Genomic DNA, 18,125 nt, shown 5'->3' with positions numbered 1-18,125 from the left:
ATGCCACTTCTTCAAAATAGACTCACCCAGGCCGTGGTATTTTTGTGGAAGAGCCACATTCAAGGGGCTAAAGAGCCGCATGTAGCTCTTGAGCTGCAGTTTGCCGACCCCAGGTCTAGGGTGTTCAGTTCCATGTTTGATGTCAACATTGGCTATAGACTGGGAAGTATTATACCTATCTACTATTGATTTTCAAATGCAGGTGCTTATTGGGAGTGATAAAATGCAAACCTTAAAGAATTACAGCTTTTTGGTCTTTTTTAAAAAAATAAATTTTTATTGATTTCAGAGAGGAAGGGAGAGGGAGAGAAAGATAAAAATATCAATAATAAGAGTATAATTGATTGGCTGCTTTCTGCATGCCCCCCACCTGGGATTGAGCCCACAACCCAGGCATGTACCCTTGACTGGAATCGAACCCGGGATCCTTCAGTCCATAGGTTGATGCTCTATTTACTGAGCCAAACCAGCTAGGGCTTCTGTTTTCTTAGTATAAGTGGATACAGAAGATAAAAAGCATCCTATAATATTTTTATTGATTTCAGAGCAGAAGGGAGAGAAACATCAAAGATAAGAATCACTGATTAACTACCTCCTGCACTCCCCACACCCCAGGCATGTGTCCTGACCAGGAATCGAACCGTGACCTCCTGGTTCATAGGTCAATGCTCAACCATGAGCCACTCCGGCCTGGCTTATTTTTACTTTTAAAAGACATCAAAAAGTTGTACTGGCCTACTTATAGTTAGCTAGTAGCAGAACTGAGCCAAAACTCCTGGTCTTCAGTTTTCCCCGACAGTCCGCTTCTCCCTTGTTCGGGGAAAGCACACTTGCACCTCCCATCATGGGTGCATTGTTTCTTGGAGTGTGACCCCACTTTGGTTCTATTTATCCTGACTAAAAAGGTTATTATGACAGGTGAATCCTGAGCTGGCCCCTGGGTCAAGGGGCGAGGCTAGGACTGCTCTGTTAATAGCCTCTTCTTTCTCTTCAGTCTCGTGCACTTGGATCCCATCCTGTGTGACTGCATCTTAGAGAAAAGTGAACAGCACACAGTCATGAAGCTTCCATGGGACAATCTTCTGACCAGGTAATGGGGAAGACCACCCCTCTCCAAAGTTTCAGCCCCTCCCCCAGCACATTGAACTTTAGAATCGTCATTGTCTTAGTTTCTGACTTTCCATAATTCATATCTCATCAGTCTAAATAAACAGGCTTGGGTAATTCTCATGAGAAGGGTCTTTGGAATGACATGAGCCAGCACAATAGAGGAGAACTTGAGAGGGAGAAAGAAAAAGAACACTTTAAAAATAAGAACTTCAGAAAAATGTGAAAGCAAAAGAAGATGTAGAAGGAAGTGTCTTAAGTCTTCAAAGGAACTATTCTTTACACTCTTTCTTTTCACAGAACCAAAACTGAAAATAATTTGTCAATGGTTTGCAGACTTACAGCCATGGGTCAGATCTGCAAACAAGGTTTTGTTGGGACTCGGCCACGCCCATTCACTTATGTTATTGTTGCGGGCTGCTGTTGGTGTCACAATGGCCAAGTCGAGTGGTTGCAACAGAGGCCACATGGCCCTTAAGGGTCAGACAGTAAATACTTTAGGCTTTGATAGAAAAACCCCTATTTGTTGAAACCCATATATGGCAAAGAGAAAATCTGGCTAAATAAAAGGCAGAAATTCCTTGTGGTAAAGGCATTCTATAACATGTGCACTATTGCAGCATGTTGGAAATGTGACACTTCGCCAGCCTGGGGAAGGTGGAGTTTTCAGACAGGTAGTAAGTCCATAAGGAAGCCTGGGCAAATTCTCTGAAGGCCAGGCCAGTTGGCGGGGCTCACGTCACTGAAGTTCCCTTCCCTGAGTATGAGTGGGTCTCAACTTCGGCTGCACCTGGCGAGTTTTAAAATACATATATACTTGGTTAGTTTCTGATTTAAATGGTCAGGGAGCAGCTCCGTAGGTGATTTGAATGATTCATGAGCAACCAAGGGCAAACCACTGGTGGTGGGAATGAGGCAATGGTTTCTGGTGGCTCTGTCAGCCCACAGCTCATTGATTCCCGTTTCAGATGTTTGGAAAAATTGCAGCCTGCCTATCAAGTGACCTTTCCCGGACAAGAGCCCATTGTAAAGAAAGGCAAAATCTGCCCCATTGACATCACCCTAGCACAGAGAGCTTGCAATAAAAAGGTAATTTTAAAAAAGACAATGTTTGAAAATGGTCTCTAATGTGGTTGGCCTCAAATACCACAAAGGCTATTTATGAAATACCCATGTTTGTGTGACTGGGCTGGGCTCCATATAAAGCAGGTAAAGCTGACCTCTCACTCGCTGACCTCTAGGATTTTGTGCCAGGAAACTGGCCAGAGCCTGGTTCCAGAGGTAAATAAGATTTTTTGTCTTTATAGGCTTCCAACTTTTATTAATTCAGTTATCTCTTGGGTCTTGCTCAGTGAAAGTAACTTGCAAAGAATTGCTAAGGAACTGACCGTGTTTGGCCACAGAGTCTTGGGAAGCATTCCTGGGGAAAAGGTGTGCACATTGTGCCTCAGGGAGACAGCAGGATGGCTGGGCAGGAGTCCCAAGCAGACAAACTTGGGTTCAAGATAACCTGTTAGTGTAGGGTCATGGGATTAGAGACCTGGGTTCACACGTGGCCTTTGCTTCGCTGCTTGACCTTGAACAAGTTAATGTCTCTTAGCCTAAGTTTCCTTATGCAAAAAGATGGGAATAATACCTACCTGATCAGGCACCGTGAGGATCAGCGAAGGAATATAAGTGTGTGAGTGTGTGTGTGTGTGTGTGTGTGTGTATATAAGGTTATTTAATAATTAACACTCATTTTATATATTAATAATTAGAATTGCCCAAAATTGAAATTTGGTGTTTTCTAAAATAGGGAGTTATTTTCTGGAAGTCAGTTAATATAGATTAGGCAGCCACTTGTTCATGCATTTGGTAGAGGTTGGAATAGATGTGATTTCTAGTGTCTTGTTGATTCTGAGAGTCTCTTAGGGCTGGAGCCCCTTGGCAAACATAGGTTATTTGGAGCTTTTACGGTCTTTACTGAAAGCAGCTGTCCCCAGCCCTCTCCTGATAGTAATGTCCTATACCATCTCCAGTCATGAATGAGAGAGAACGTGTTTTAAAGAAATGGGAGAATTGTGACTTTTAAAAGTATTAATATTTTTCTTTTTCATCTCAAAGTCACATGTCATTTTTGAAGTTGATGAAAAATAGAAAAATGCATGTGTTACTGATGAGATACTTGGTATTAAAATTGTTTATTTTTAGGTGTGATATTTTGCCTTTATGATTAAAAAGCTCTTATGTTTTGGAGGTATACACTGAAATGTTTGTGTATGAAGTGATCTGATATCTGGGAGGATTTGCTTTAGAGTAATATAAAGGGGGTAGTGGATGAATCAGGTTGGTTATGATATGATAACTATTGAAACTGGTGATGGGTATGTGGGAGTTCATCATGCTATTATGCTTTTCTTTATGCTTAAAATTCTCCATAAGCACATTTTTTAAAAAGGTATATATTATGTATGTGGGATAGAAAATATCCCACTAAATATTTAATATATATTAAATGTGCTAGAATCAATTTAGAAGTAAAAAATATTTGGGTATTAAGACACCATGGTTGTAAGAATGGTGAACATAGGGGGTGTTGAGTCGGCTAGCAGGAGGGAGGGTATGTGTCTGCACCCATCATCAGTCTTTTGTTCCCTTAGGTGACTGTGGTCCGGAATTTGGAGGCCTACGGTCTGGACCCGTGCACAGTGGCTGCCAAACTGCAGCAGCGATGCCAGGCTAGCACCACTGTCACTCCTGACCCTGGGACCAAGGACAGCCTGCAGGTCCAGATCCAGGGAAACCAGGTCCATCACCTTGGCCGGCTGTTGCTTGGTGAGCATCCCCTCTGAAGAAGCAGAGACACTGATCTCACTTGGCAAAAATCTTCCCATCCTCTGTATTTGGCCATACAGTTTTTACCAGCCAACAAGAGGTGGAGCTAATGCAACAGATCCTTTGGAGTAGTTTTCTCCCAGTCTTTCTCTTTTTATAAGCATTGTTGGCACCCAAACTGCTAGGCACTTGCAGGTGTGACCTCTCTAATGGTAATGAAGCTGCAGAACTGGTTCTGTTTTGCAGATGGGGAAACTGAGGCTCTGAGAGGGTCAGTGCCTGGCCCTGAGATAGCTACTGACTGCTGCAGCTGGGCTCTGAACTTGTCAGACTAGAGCAAGCATGTCAGACTTGTGGGCTGCGAGTTTGACATGCTTGCTGTAGAGCCAAGTTCTTTCGACCAACTCTGGGTCACACAGCCTCCAGTCTGTCCTCAATTCAAACTGCCTTCTGCATTTCTGCCTGAGTCAGTTTCCTAAAACAAGTGTGATTACATCACTCTCCTCTAAAGTTATTTTTGCCTCTTTAGTGCGCTCAGAAACAAGGCCCTCCCAGCCTGACCCACCACAGGCAGGCCCTTCAGCAGTTCCCAGGCCTCAGCCACTGGCCTCCTGCTGTGCCCCAGACACACCGCGCACATTCACACTTGGGTACTCACCTGGCGTGGCTCCCACAGCCAACTCTGCCTGGCCCTAAAGGCTCATTGGCCAGCTTAGGGGCCACGGGAAGCCTGTCTCAGAGCTTGTTCCATTTTTTCTGCTTCCTAAAATAAGAGTTTGAGAAATTGCTAATGTAGCACTTTCCAGTTGTATTTATAGTTCTGGTTAGTGTCTGCAGCTTGGCTAATTTTTTTTTGTCAGAACTTCCTGCTGAGCATCTTAAGTCAAAGACCTTGCCCCTTTCATCCTTTATTCATGCTCAGGGCCTGGCATGTAGTAAATGCTCAATAAGCAAATTTATTTTATGATAAGGCAGTAATCAGCAGTTAGCTTTTATAATTGAGCCTGTTTAAGCTCAATTATATAAGCCCTGTATGAGGTGCTGAGAGAAATACAGAGGAAAACACACAATCTCATGAGAAGGTTCTAAATGCCTGAAATACACTTAGCAAGTAGCTATCAGTGTGAAAATTACCGAAATTCACACATACCTCCACATCTAGGAAAAACACTTCATCCCAGAAGGCTTCTGTAGGACCGAGTTTGAACAGTGCAGAAGAGCAGATCCATGGTGGGAATGGTTTGAACAAATGGTCAACAGGAATGAGCACCCAAGTGATGAGAGGGCCAGGAGGTAGCTGTGCAGGGGGCAGGGGGGGGGAGCCCATGGGGCTGGGGCCAAGGAGGGACCTTGTGAGACAGAGCAGGGGCTGTGGGAGGGCAGGAGGGGGAGTTCATCCCCCACTGACGAGTTCCTGCGTTTTGGATTGTAGAAGAATATCAGCTTCCTCGGAAACACATCCAAGGCCTAGAAAAGGCTCCCAAGCCTGGCAAGAAGAAGTGACAGACTCTTGCTTCATGCGGTCAATCCTGTGGAATCCAGGTTCTGGGCTGCTCACTCATAGGAGCATTTTCAGCTTTTGCAAACAAAAAATATATAATTCTTTACCAGAATAAATTTTTATTCTAATCTAAATCTGATTTCCCTCTTGTTTCCTCCACTTAGCTAAAATGTACTAAATTTTCAAGCCAGGAGCCATTTTACCCAACAGAAGAAGCTGAAGTGCCTTTCCATTCATGTGGCTTCAGTGGTTTGGGTTCCTCCCTGGTTCTCAAGTCCAAGCGGCCACCAGAGTGCAGGCCTTGTTAGTTTGAAGTCCCTCTGACAAATAATCCACAGCCTCTTGCTCTGTAGGAATCCTCATCTATTCCTACTATCTCACTAACCTCCCACCCAAAAGAATGCTTCCCATCTCAAAGGATTATTCATACAGAAAGCAGAACCCTGCTGTTTTGACATCAACCCAGGCAAAAGAGGCAAGGACTGGCCCTGAATTACAGCAAAATTTAAATTCTAGGACGCGGGTTTCCGTCCAGTGATTCTTCCCAGCGTTAGTGCACTGCCACTAGCAGTGGTAAACTGATGCGGCCTCCAGGTGATGGCTTCCTTGCCGTGAAGGCTTATCAGGCAAATGCTTTCTAAACTTCCTAACCGGGCTCCTGCTAATGAAGCTGGTTTTCAGAGGGGCCACGAACTCCCTGAAATAGTACACCAGGTTTTGTCTGATCATTTTCCCAAGAGAGGTTACCAGGTGTTTGTCGCATTCCCAATGGAACACTCAATGCAAGAATGTCCAGATCCATTGCCTTGGTCCCTGCTCAGTTCATGGAAGTCACTTCTGTGGCTGAAACTCTCCTGTAAAATTGGAGGGAGAAGGGCTGAGCTGAATCCCTTTAGGGTTCTTTAGGTTGTACCATCAAAAAAACTACACTTCAACTTAATTTTTTCTTTGTCATCTCATTTTTTAAAAGAAACAGATGCCCAGCTGGTGTTGCTCAGTGGTTAAGTCAATCTATGAACCAGGAGGTCTTGGTTTGATTCGGTCAGGGCACATGCCTAGGTTGCAGGCTTGATTTCCAGTGTAGGATGTGCAGGAGGCAGCTAATCAATAATTCTCTCTCTTCTTCTCTGAAATCAATAAAAATATATTTTAAAAAGGAAAAAAGAAAATGGAACCCTCATGCCCTGCTGGTGGGAATGCAGATTGGTGCAGCCACTCTGCAAAGCAATATGGAGGTTCCTCAGAAAACAAAGTAGAATTACCATATGACCCAGCAATTCCACTTCTGGGTATTTGTGTGAAGAAAACAGAAATGCTAACTTAAAACTATATCTGCACCCCTGTGTTCATTGCAGCGTTATTTACAGTAGCCAAGACATGGAAGCAAGCTAGGTACCATTGACAGACAACTGAATAAAGGCATAACACAGATAATGAAACATTAGCCATAAAAAAGAGTAAAAATCTTGCCACTTCTGACAACATGGATGAACCTAGAGGGCATCATGCTAAATAAGTCAGACAAATACTGTAGGATTTCACATTTATGGGAAATCTACAAAAACAGACTCAGATACAGAGAATAAACTAATGGTTGCCTGAAGGGAGGGCGTGGAGGGATGGATGACAAAGGTGAAGGAGAACGAGTAGTAAACTTCCAGTTATAAAATAAATAATTCATGGGGATATAGTATACAGCACAGGGACTATAGTCAGTATCATAATGACTTTGCTGGGTTACAGATGGTATCGCTTTGAAAGGTATAGAATGTCCAATCACTGTGTTGTACATCATACCGATACGTCGTGTGTTGCTTATACTTGAATCATAAAAAATAAACTGGAAGCGGAAAAAGAAGTAGAAGAATCCTTGCTTACCTCAGTAGCTGGTCCTGGAGTTTAATCCTCCTCAGCTCCAGAAAGCCCGTCTCTTCTCCCTCAGTGTCTTTCCTCCCCTGCTCTGTGGGGATGTCGAGTAGCCGGTCACCTAGCAGCACTCTCCGGCCATGGATTGGGGCAGTTTCCTCAAGATTTGAACAGTAGCCTCACGCCTCTGTCCGCAGGCGAAAGAAAATCTGACACTGCCAAGAAGAGGGTGCTCGTCTCTGATCCCACCGCCCTCCAGCTCCCAAGTTTCATGAGAAGGTCAAGTTCAAGGAAGAGGTCTTCAGTCTGAATCACTTTTGCAATTAACTTTTATTACTTTTTTTTTTGAAACCCATATAGGAAAGGCATTTAAGGAGGAAATATCCTCAAAACAAACACACTGGGTAACGAGGATAGAAGGCACTACCAGCAGTCACGCCCTCCGGGGAGGGAGGGGATATTTGGTCCATCCTGGTTTTGGAGGCTCGGACCCTGGGTCCTGGGCTAACTGCTTCAGATAAAGTTTTGCGTTTTCCCATAACGTTCTTATTTCATAAACATCCCTCTCTTCATACATAGCTTTATATACAAAGCCTTTATGGTATACATGTACATGAGTTTCGTTTTCTTCTTTCTCAAAAATAAAGTAGCCACCCCCGTCAGGAGGTTCTCAGCAGCATTCACAGCGTTGCAGCAGGAGCCGTGCCTTCTATCCGTGGTAGAGACATGCAGCGTGAAGGGAAAGGACTGGACCGCGCCCTGAACTACACAGCAGGAGAGGCTTGGGGGTGGGGTGGGGAGTGCTAAGGCTGAGTGTGAGATGGCAGACCAGAGCGTTCGTGGTTAAAATCCCAAGCTGCCAGCCTGCCTCGCTTCTGCAGCTCTGCAGACTAGCACAGCTGGTACGATGAAGGGTCAGCATTCCTTCTGGGGTCAGGGCAGTGTGGACTCAGCAAGGCTGCACAAAGGAACCTGGGCTTGAACCAACCCCAGGGAGTCCTGGGAAGGCAGAGGACATCGAAGAAAGGTCTCTCAGAGACCGACTGAAAAAGCTGCCCTGCTTTCTCCCTCGCACTGGAGTGTCTGCATCCGGCTAGTACTTGCTTGCACTGTGTGGCTAGTGTACTTTAAAGTTTGGGCTGAAACAAGGAGCCAGTACAAGTGAGAGTCAGGAATCTGATCCGCCCTGTCAATGTAGCTTGACATCTCTTACTCCGGGAATCAAAGCCCAGGAACTTGGATGGGAAGAAGGCTTGACCCTGACCCCTGACCTCTGACACAAAAAGGGAGGGCTCCCGGGCCTTGTCTCCCACACCGCTGTGGCCCACTTCCTGGCAGGAACAAGCCAGCAGCAAAGCTTCAAACAAACTCCCTGCTCACGTCTCTCTGGAAACAAAAAGGCACTGAGGTCAGCGGGAGGCCAGCCCCACGCTTGCTGAGCGCAGTGCCACTGGCTGGGTGGGAAGTTCCCCTCTGAAATCGAGGCAGCTCCTCTGGCAGCACCCCGATTCCATACCCCCATACTGGCGAGGCTGTGCAGGAGGCCCAGGACCACGGCAGCTAGGCCCACCCCATTCCCTCGCTGGTGGAAAGCTGGAGACACTTGGACACGTTTCTCCACAAGCTCTTTGGCTTCCTCTGGCTGCCCGATTTCCGTGCTAGCAGGAGACTTCTAAAATGGCGAGTAGCTGGTTTCCTTGGTGGAAACACGAGGATGATGGCAGTATTAAATACAGTTGTAACTGAAGAACAAACAGTTGTTGACGACAACACAGCGAAGCACTACACACACACACACGCAGATGTACGCCTTCACCTTTGGGCTCACATGTGCACAGACTCCGGCAATGAGGGCCAGGGCTAGTCTGCAGCTTCCCCAGAAATCTGAGCCAGCCTCAGCCCTGGCACTTCTGACCTGGGCGCCGGGGGCCAGTGCGAGCCAGTCCTTTTATGAGCATCCTCCTGCTTTCAGGAGCTTAGCTCAGACCTGCCAAAGGAAGACACTACAGCTTTTAACTCATAAATAAGATCCCGTGGGTGGCACATAAAGGAGAAATAAAGGAGGCAACTATTTGGTTTGTGAAAGGCTCGCAGGGAGGACGCCAGCTGCTCTTTGCACAAGTGCCACTTGGCAGGTGCAGACGGGTGCTGCCTGGCGGTGGGCAGGACTCAGCCCCATGCACACAAGTGTCCATCAGACTGTGCCACATCTGGGACTGCTGATGGGCACACGCATCCGCCAGAGATGTCCTGAGAAAAAGTGTCTGTTGCAAAATAATAGTTAATAATAAAAATAAATCCGTGGGCACTGGGAGTGAGGAGGCGGGACCGGTTAGCCAGGTTGGCCTTGGGACTCTCTCAAGGCCTCCTCCAGTTTCTGCCTAAACTTGTCATACTTCTTCTGCACTTGTTCGATTTTGTCCTGCTCTTCTTTTTCCAGGATCGTTAGGAAGTTCTGGAGCTCGGGGATGGAAAAGGCATCCCACTGTGAAGCGAGAGGGAGAAGCAGGGAGAGAACGAATAGGAGACGGGTTAGAAGTCACCTGACCCGAGGGGCCCTGCTGCTCAGGCTCACAGCTGCGCACGGTCCGCTATTGAACAGGCAGGTGCAGTGAGCAAAGCCTGGCTTTCCCGTGTCATAGTAGCAACACGTTTTCAAGTCCTCATGTATCACCAGCAAGAGGTTATCTATGAGCCGGTTTTTAATATTATTAGTCAGTAATCTTAAATGTTCTCTGTAGCAGTTGAGATCTTAACAGTGATGCTGGGACCACCCAGGCCCCCGGCTGGTCTGCTCCGTCTGTCTGTGGGATGACAGGAGGCTCCCCACATGCAGACCCTCAGGATTTGGAGGAGAGCTGGACTTGGGCTCAGGAGGCTGAATTTCAGCCTAAATCACCCTGTGACCTTGAGCTCCTCACCACCCTCACCTCCAGCCCCCGCCCTTCTCAGCCTGTTTCCTCATCTGCTGGCAGAGCAGATAATGAGAGAACATAACCCGCAAAGCTCTGCAGAGCTTCGCTGGCCCAGGCCTGCCCCGATGGCCTGGCCTTTCAGGCTGACCTAGGAGCTGAGGCCCCTGGGGGGCCAGGGGTTTGGACTCCTAAATTCTTGGAGCACATAGGAGTGGTGAGGTTTATCTGGTCTCATCCCCACACTGCAGAGATGAAAAAACAAGTCCACTCAGGGAAGGCACAGTAACCACGATCACAGAACTTGAGGCGGCATAGCCAGAAGCAGAGCCCAGGCCTTGGTAACCCCAGGCCCACTAGCTGTCCCCTGGGCCAGCCATGCTCCGGCCTTTCCAGTGGAATACTTTCCCAAACAATCAGATCTGCCTGGGTGAAGTGGGGAGAAGGGACAGAGCCCCACTTGCCTAGATCCCCCACATCTCCAAAGTGACCCCAATACTGCTCTGCCAAGCCTGAGGCCTCCACTGAGCACCGAGTGACAAACACCGAGAGACTCCCCTGCTCTCCGTCACAGTCTCCGCCTTCCCAGCGTCCCAGGCGGCTGGGGCATCTGTCTGGGTTCCGCCCGTTTTACACCACCAGACTCCTCTAGGGCGAGCGCGGTCAATGTTTAAGAACCAGGGAGAGACAAAAGGCTCAAACATCTCTCTCTGGTGCTTCTGGGCCTCAGGGCACGCTGGAGCGAAACCACCCGGGCTTACCCAAGGAGTTCCAGTGCCCCTCCACCTGAGCTCTCAGAAATGAAGCACACGAAATCCTCTTTCCACAGACCTTGCCAGACACAGGCCCAGACTCGTTGCCAACCTGGCTTACACCCTGGACCTGGGCCCACACTCGCCCCAGCTCCACTCCTCCAGCCATTTCCCTGCCGCACCTGTGCCGGGCAGTGAGGACACACCCCTGCGCCACCCACAGTGCCCTGCGTCTGCGGTCTGCGTCTGTGCAGCTGCAGAGGGCCTATCCTTACCTCCACCTCGCCAGTCTCGTTCTCCTTGAGCACAAAGCTGAGAACGTCCGTGTCGGGCCCAGCCAGCAAGCGCAGGTAGAGGGGGCAGTCGGCCACGGAGAGCTTCTGGAACAGCACTGAGAACCGAGCAAACGAGAGGGGGGCTGGAGCCGGGCTGGGAGAGGGGCGGGCCCTGCTGGGGTGGGGGGCTGGACAGAACGGTGCTGATAACGGATGGAGTGGTCCTTTCAACCATAGAATGAACCTGACAAGAATATTCGGGGAGTGCTCGACCTCCAGTAGGGGGGCGTGGAGGCAGCTCTCTCATCATTGATGTTTCTACCTCTCCCTCTATGAAATCAATTAAAACAACAAGAATACACAGGGAGTAACCTTTCATCTCTGTGAGGGGGAAGCATGTTTCCATTCACGTCATCTCCCAAAAGATTAGGAGCGGTGGGGCGGGTTCCCACTCGTTCCAGATTAGGAGGTGGGAGCCCGGGTGTGGGCTTCCTGAGTCACACATGGAGCGAGGGGCGCAGGGAGGGCGTGAGCTGCAGCCCGCTCCCGGCCCAGCATGTGTGGCCCACAGACCTGCTGCACACGGACGGCCTGGCCTCACAGCGGTGTCTGCCGGCGAGGGCCACACCTCCCCCAGCTCCCGCGGGTGGGGACACAGACAGTTAGGAAGGTTTCCTCTCGCTCTCATACCTTGCCCGTCCTTGTGTATCCGCTTGAAAAGTGCAAACTTCTGGGGATTGTCCACGACCATGAACTTCTTGAGCAGCCCCTGGATGACCTCGCTGACCGTGGTGGTGCTGCTGATGTGCAGCTGCTTGATGGCATCGAGCGGCAGGTAGAAGGACGTCCGCTTGTCCGTGGTGGCCGCCAGGTTCACTTCCTTGATGGCGTCGTAGATGGACTGGGGCCGGATGCCAGCGGGCACCGTCACCGGCCGCCGCAGTTTCAAATGCACTTTGATGAAACCCGTGTAGGTGCCGTCTTCACTCTGCCCGTGAGGGGGGTGGGTGGGGGAAGGACAGATGGGGTCAGGGAGGGTCTGCCTTACACACGGTCCTTGCCACTGCCCCGGGCAACTCTCACATGTCTCCCTGAGTTCCTTCCTGTCTACTTTAACCTAGGGGTGCCCACTGGGTCCCAAGAAGGCCCACAGTATGTAGCTATCAGGAAGCATATTTGGGGCAGCTGTAGCTTGTCCCCAGAGCTGCCTGCCCCAAATCTGCCACCAGTCAGATGCTGATTGCCTTAGACAAGTCCCCCCTCTAAGAGGCAGGGTCTGAGTGGCCTCTTTCTAAAACCCACAGCCTGTAAGACAAACCCAGGCCCATCTGTGACTGGGTTTCCTGGGGTTTCATTTGGTTGAAGCCCCAAAGAACCAGTTGCCGCCAGCCTCCAGCAGGGGGCAGGGTTCTGCCACTTTCTCCTCCCCTCCCCACTGAAGATGGCCTTTCTGAGCCTGGCACAAAGTGGGCACCCCACCACCTCTACGCCCAAGCTCTGCCCAATCCAAGGAAGCTTTCCCAGACACAGGATGTACCCGTGCAACCAACAGGGGCTGCAAACACCCCTTGTCCAGGGCTTCCTGAGGCCCAAGCCGAGCCAGGCCCTCAGTCACTGTGTATCTCCCTTTTACCGTAAAACTCGGAGAAGTTAAAGTCTCCCAAGTGGACAAGGGAAGACCCAGAGATGGGATCTGTGTCTTACTCTAAAGCCCATCCTGTTTCTCTAAAGTACAGGGCCCTGGCAGCCTAGGCTGTCTTCCACAGCCCCCGAGGCCTCCAGAGGCCAGAAGGAAGGAGACGCCAAGGGGGGAGCCCCAGAATCCAGAGGGTTTGCAGAGGAGCAAGATGGGAGGAGGGTGTGGAGAGGCCTGGGGGCATGGGTGGGCGGGCCCGCTCACCAGCTTCATGCCCAGGCAGTTCTTCTCGCGGCTGTTGTAGCTGGCGATCTGCTGCTTGATCTCCTGCAGCGTGGGCGGGCGCCGCAGCTCCTCCACGGGTTTGCAGACATTCTGGAACAGACACAGCGGTGAGGGTGGTGTACGTGGGTCTCAGGACTCAAAGGGGAAGGCCACGTCTCTCCCTCCCCCCGCTCCCCGCAAGGCCTCTGACCCAGCGGAAGCGAGCAGCAGCCCCACACAGAGACAATGGATGGCGGGACCATCTATCTGCTAGACCTGGAGCCGTTACTGTCTGCTGCTCAGGTGTCCACAGCAGATACAAGAAAAATGGGTCCCCATGCTGTCTGTCTGACTGTGGCAGCCAAGAATGAATGGGGAATACGGGAAAAAACATGGAATTTCTGCAACTCAGACACAACTTTGTAAGCAGTGAAGAGCCTGTTTTACTCCAAAGAAGAATCTGAAATATGAGTTTATGAGAGAAGTACTGAAAATCACTCCCTTGCCCTCTGACTGATTCACTTTTTTTTAAAATATGTATTTTTAAATATATATTTTATTGATTTTTTACAGAGAGAAAGGGAGAGGGATAGAGAGTTAGAAACATCAATGAGAGAGAAACATCGACCAGCTGCCTCCTCCACACACCCTACTCGGGATGTGCCAGCAACCAACGCACATGCCCTTGACTGTAATCGAACCTGGGACCTTTCAGTCCACAGACCGATGCTCTATCTGCTGAGCCAAACCAGTTTCGACTGATTCACTTTTTAAGGGTTGAAACTAATTAAAACTCAGCCAGTTTTTTTACCAAAAAAAAAAAAAAAAAAAAAAAAAAAAAAAGCATGGATTTAGGGTAGAAACGGGCCAAATCCCAGCTGTGCCATCACCACACCCACCATCCCTGGGGAAGTAACTTCAATCTCCCTCAGCTTCAGTCTCCTCATCTGTGAAATGGGCGCAATACCTCTCCCTTGGGCTTGTTGTAAGAACAATGTGAAAGTGCCCGTCCCACAGGCATTGACTTTGAACTCCGAGAATCAGCAGAGCTCTTTCGCTGATGAAGGGTTGCTATGGAAAAGATGCTGTTAGATGCTATGGACAATGCAAAGAAATGCAAGCACGCTCCATCTCCTCGGGGAAGTAACAGTGGAGGTGGAGAGACCTGAATGTGCACGGATGCAGCATGTGCAGACCCAATGACAGCAAATCTCCCAGGCTCAGGGCCCGAGGGCGCGGGGACATGCGCTCAGGCCCCATGTTGTAGCAAGTACGTGTGCAGTTGTCAATGAATGAGGGCAGTGGTGGGGGCCGGGGCTGTAGCCCTCTGATAAATTGAGGGGATAAACCTCCTTTGCTGGGGCGGAAGGACGCCCAGCATTCACTCAGCACCTGCTCTGTGCCTGCACTCGGCATGCATTGCCTCACTTAATCCTCATGAACCAAAACTCTGCGAGACAGTGTACTGCCCATTTTACAGGTGGACTGCGGAGAGCAAGAGGTTAGCAACTTGCCTAAAGCCACAGTCAGTGTGTGCAGAACTGGAAGGAAAGCCAGGTCTGTTCTGTTGTGCTCTCCCCGTGACGTCATGACTTCTCCCCTCTCACCCACCCCCAGGAAGGTAAAGGGCAGACGGAGCTGAGGTATGGAGGTCAGTGTTCTTCACACTGTGGAAAGGGTCCCTCAGTCAACCTCCTGGATTTCTCTCAAGTTCATTGTCAACCACCTTCCCAGTGTTTCCTCCTAGTCTGAGTGTGGCTGGGAGTGCAGGAGGAGCCATAATTTGGGGGAACAAATGACTAAGGAGATTGGTTGGTCAAAACCCACCCAGAATTTGCCTGATCTCAGAAATCTACCCAATTCAGGGAGGGTCAGGGCTCTCTTTTGGCCAAAGAGAAAAGAGGCCGAGGGAGACAGGTGATCTCTGGGCTGCCTCCCTAACACCACCCAACACCGTGCCGTGGGCGTCGGGTTTGGCTGGGGAATTCACAGCCCTCTACCACCACATCACCACCCCGGGGACACGTCATCACCCCGTGAACACCACGGGCACCCACAGCAGAGCCGGACCTGCCCCCTCCCTCAGCCAGCTGTCCTGTGGGAGACACGTCACCCTCAGCAGCATCCATCACTTCCTCCTCTCACTTTCCAGTCCCTCGGAGCCCATAACACGCCAAGCTCGGCGGCTGCCAAGGAGCGCCGGCGTGGCCCCCCACCCTCCGCGCGGAGGTGAGTGGACAGCCCTTGTCGGCGAGGGCCTCTTCCCTCGGCCTGTCCTCCCCCTTCCCTCTTCCTCGGGGATCTTGAGAACAGCACTGTGCCACGCGCTTTCACATGCCCGGACTCCCACTACATACACATCTTACTATTGTCTTACAGATTACAAAACCGAGGCTCGGGGAGGCGAAGAACGTGCCTGAGTGTCTTAGGTCCCCCTGCTAGTGAGGGGCTGAGTAGGGCCTAGAACCAAGCCCACCTGAGGCTGAAGCCATGTCCGTCTCCATCACCACGTGGCCGCCTAGGACAGCCTCTTCCGCTGAAGGGGCTGCCCCTTCCCCCGCCCCCGGCCCCCGGCCCTCCAATGGAGGTTCCACGCCACATGGCTGGAGGCGCAGCTGCTACACGAAGGCCCATCAATTGGCCTGTGAGAGGCTCACCCAGGGAGCACTGGACCCGTGGATCAGGCCAGAGGTTCAGCCCACAGCCGGCTCCTGAGAGGACGGTAAGAAGAGCTTCTCATCTCTTCAGCCGCCAGGATGGAGGACCCATCTTTACCTGCTGGACCTTGAGTCCAAAGAAGACCAGCCAAGGGGAACCACCCAGGACACCTCCTTTCTGCTTGAGCCTCTTCATTTGCTATTGATTCATTCATCCAGGGACCTCAAAACGGAGCTGCTCCCCCCTTCCCTGGGCGCCACTCTGAGACCTGGCCTGCCCGCTGGGAGCTTCCAGTCCAAGGACCCGGGTCCTGTTACTAGTCTGCGTTCCGTCCGGCTCTGCAGCACGCAGGCTGCTGCTCAGAGTGAATGGCCTTCTCATATCCATCTATTTAAAAGAGTTAATGGATGGAAAGAAAACTCTAGACGCTCTGGGAGATCTCTCATAGTTTCCAACCAAACTACTAGAAAGGGCATCTGTGTCCCCCCCCCCTTCCACAGACCGTGTTCCAGGCCTGGTTTTGAATGCAGCCACGGTCAGGACTGCCCCAACCCAGGGCTTCTTCCTGTTCCCTTTCCCTCAGCAGATAACCCATCTCTTCTAAGCTGTTCCCACCGCAAACCTGGGGGAGTGACGCGGTGGTGCCGCAGGCACCCCCTCTGGCACTGACGCAGAAGACAGCCGTCCAGACCCCACCACCCATCGGGGAATGCCAGGAGCCCTGCGTGGCCAACACCCAAAATCTCACACCCTGGGATGTCAGCCGCAGGCTGGGCTGGCTGCGGCCCGCGCCAGATCCGGCAGACAAGGTCTGACCCACGGACCGAATGAGTCACCTCCCAAAATAGGCCAGCCAATCAGCCAGCAGCCACAGGGGCCCGCCAATCCTCTCCCATCCTGGGCTGGCACAGAATCTAGACCGGTGATGCTTAAACGCGGTAGCACATGCAATCCTGGGGGGGTTGTCAGACACTCAGTGCCTGTGCTCCATCTGGGACATTTCATTGGTCCGTGGTGCACCCTGGGCACTGGGAGTTTGGAGTCTCCCAGGTACCCTAATGTGCAGGGCTGTTTGAGAACAACTGGTATTTACAGACCTCAGGGGTCCCCATCCCGCTGCAGAGGCCCACAGACACCCACTGCCCAAGCATCTGCTGTGTGAACAGATCAGTCATATGGTAATCTTGCTGGGCTCAGTGGTTGAGCATTGACCTATGAACCAGGAGGCCACGGTTCGATTCCCAGTCAGGGCATCAGCCTGGGTTGCAGGCTCAGTCCCCAGTGGGGGGGGGTGCGGAAGGCAGCTGATCAATGATTCCCTCTCATCATTGATGTTTTTCTCTCTCCCTTTCTGAAATAAAAATTTAATTAAAAAAATAATAATAATCTTCAGAGGATAAGGCAAAGACCCCAATCTCTTCACCTGCCAGATTCTCCAGTGCTCAGAGTGAAAGATTTGTCTCTGTCCATGGCACAAAGGTAGGCACCAGGGAGATGGAGTTTGTCTCCTGGGGTGGCCCACGATGAAGACAGAACAGGAAAGTCACTCTTATGATTTAACTAATACTGGTTGTGGTCCATGGGCATCTCTCCTTGAGGGGTTTACCTATCTCAGTGCATCTGGCATGGAATCTGTCTGCTCTGATTAAGCCCTGGCATTGGTAGCTGATGGTTTAGCTGCTCCCCATGCCCTTGGCACATCCAGGGCATTGGGGGTGGGAGGTGTCCTGAGCCACAGAAAGGGCTATGTCCTCTCTTTGCTCTCAAGGATATTGGGGTGCAGATGCCTGAAAAGGCTGGGTGTCACGGGTCAGAGCAGAGATGCCTGCTAAGAGAACAATCCTCAACATTTCCTATTAAAATATCCTTAACAACAATATACAAAGCACCATCCCCTGGCAGTCTGGGGCCTACCTCCAAGCAGATTTCCCTTAAGCTGAATTTTTCCTTAAGAAAAAGATAAACACCGGCTGATGATGTAATCTAAGCAACGATCTGAGGAGAAGAGGCGCTGAGTGAATCCTTTGGCTTTTAGTATCCCCAGGTACACACAGGGCAGCCCAGGAGCTCTGACAACGAGGGGCCAGTGGTAGGGAGTTGGCGGAGGAGACTGTGTCCCACCCTGAGGGTGAAACAATCAGATGAGCATTCATCCCATCTTTTCTTGACCTAAAGCACACAAACCTCATTTCTGTCTAGTCCCTTCCTCTGATCGCCCCAGTCCTGAATGATGACGATGATCATCCTCATTGTTACTTGCTGGCTAACTATGTGCCAGGCACTGTTCTACTCGCCACCAGTTTATGAGAAACATACCATTATCATGCCTACTTCACA

General features: G+C 50.4%; 2 protein-coding genes across 12 annotated transcripts in view; one reads left to right on the top strand and one right to left on the bottom strand.

The window, feature by feature from the left end:
- The window catches only part of EIF2D (eukaryotic translation initiation factor 2D), a 28,433-nt gene extending 22,874 nt beyond the window's left edge, over nucleotides 1–5,559 (top strand). For 8 of the 9 annotated variants that reach the window (XM_045583064.1, XM_045583070.1, XM_045583066.1 and 5 more), the window contains 4 exons: nucleotides 995–1,090; nucleotides 2,076–2,196; nucleotides 3,750–3,924; nucleotides 5,357–5,559. In XM_045583064.1, coding sequence (XP_045439020.1) covers nucleotides 995–1,090; nucleotides 2,076–2,196; nucleotides 3,750–3,924; nucleotides 5,357–5,427 — 463 coding nt within the window. In that variant the 3' untranslated portion in view covers nucleotides 5,428–5,559. The remainder of the gene's footprint in view (nucleotides 1–994; nucleotides 1,091–2,075; nucleotides 2,197–3,749; nucleotides 3,925–5,356) is intronic. The other variant, XM_045583067.1, reaches the window with a different exon arrangement.
- A 2,043-nt stretch (nucleotides 5,560–7,602) lies between these two features.
- RASSF5 (Ras association domain family member 5) overlaps nucleotides 7,603–18,125 on the bottom strand; it is a 71,286-nt gene continuing 60,763 nt past the window's right edge. For 2 of the 3 annotated variants that reach the window (XM_036441645.2, XM_036441647.2), the window contains 4 exons: nucleotides 13,131–13,241; nucleotides 11,921–12,218; nucleotides 11,231–11,346; nucleotides 7,603–9,776 (listed from right to left, as the gene is read on the bottom strand). In XM_036441645.2, coding sequence (XP_036297538.1) covers nucleotides 9,624–9,776; nucleotides 11,231–11,346; nucleotides 11,921–12,218; nucleotides 13,131–13,241 — 678 coding nt within the window. In that variant the 3' untranslated portion in view covers nucleotides 7,603–9,623. The remainder of the gene's footprint in view (nucleotides 9,777–11,230; nucleotides 11,347–11,920; nucleotides 12,219–13,130; nucleotides 13,242–18,125) is intronic. The other variant, XM_036441646.2, reaches the window with a different exon arrangement.

The sequence above is a fragment of the Pipistrellus kuhlii genome, unplaced genomic scaffold (genome assembly GCF_014108245.1).
Source record: "Pipistrellus kuhlii isolate mPipKuh1 unplaced genomic scaffold, mPipKuh1.p scaffold_m20_p_18, whole genome shotgun sequence".
Classification (NCBI taxonomy): domain Eukaryota; kingdom Metazoa; phylum Chordata; class Mammalia; order Chiroptera; family Vespertilionidae; genus Pipistrellus; species Pipistrellus kuhlii.
The sequence above is the reverse complement of the archived record's forward strand: the minus strand, read 5'-3'. Positions and strand labels throughout refer to the sequence as shown.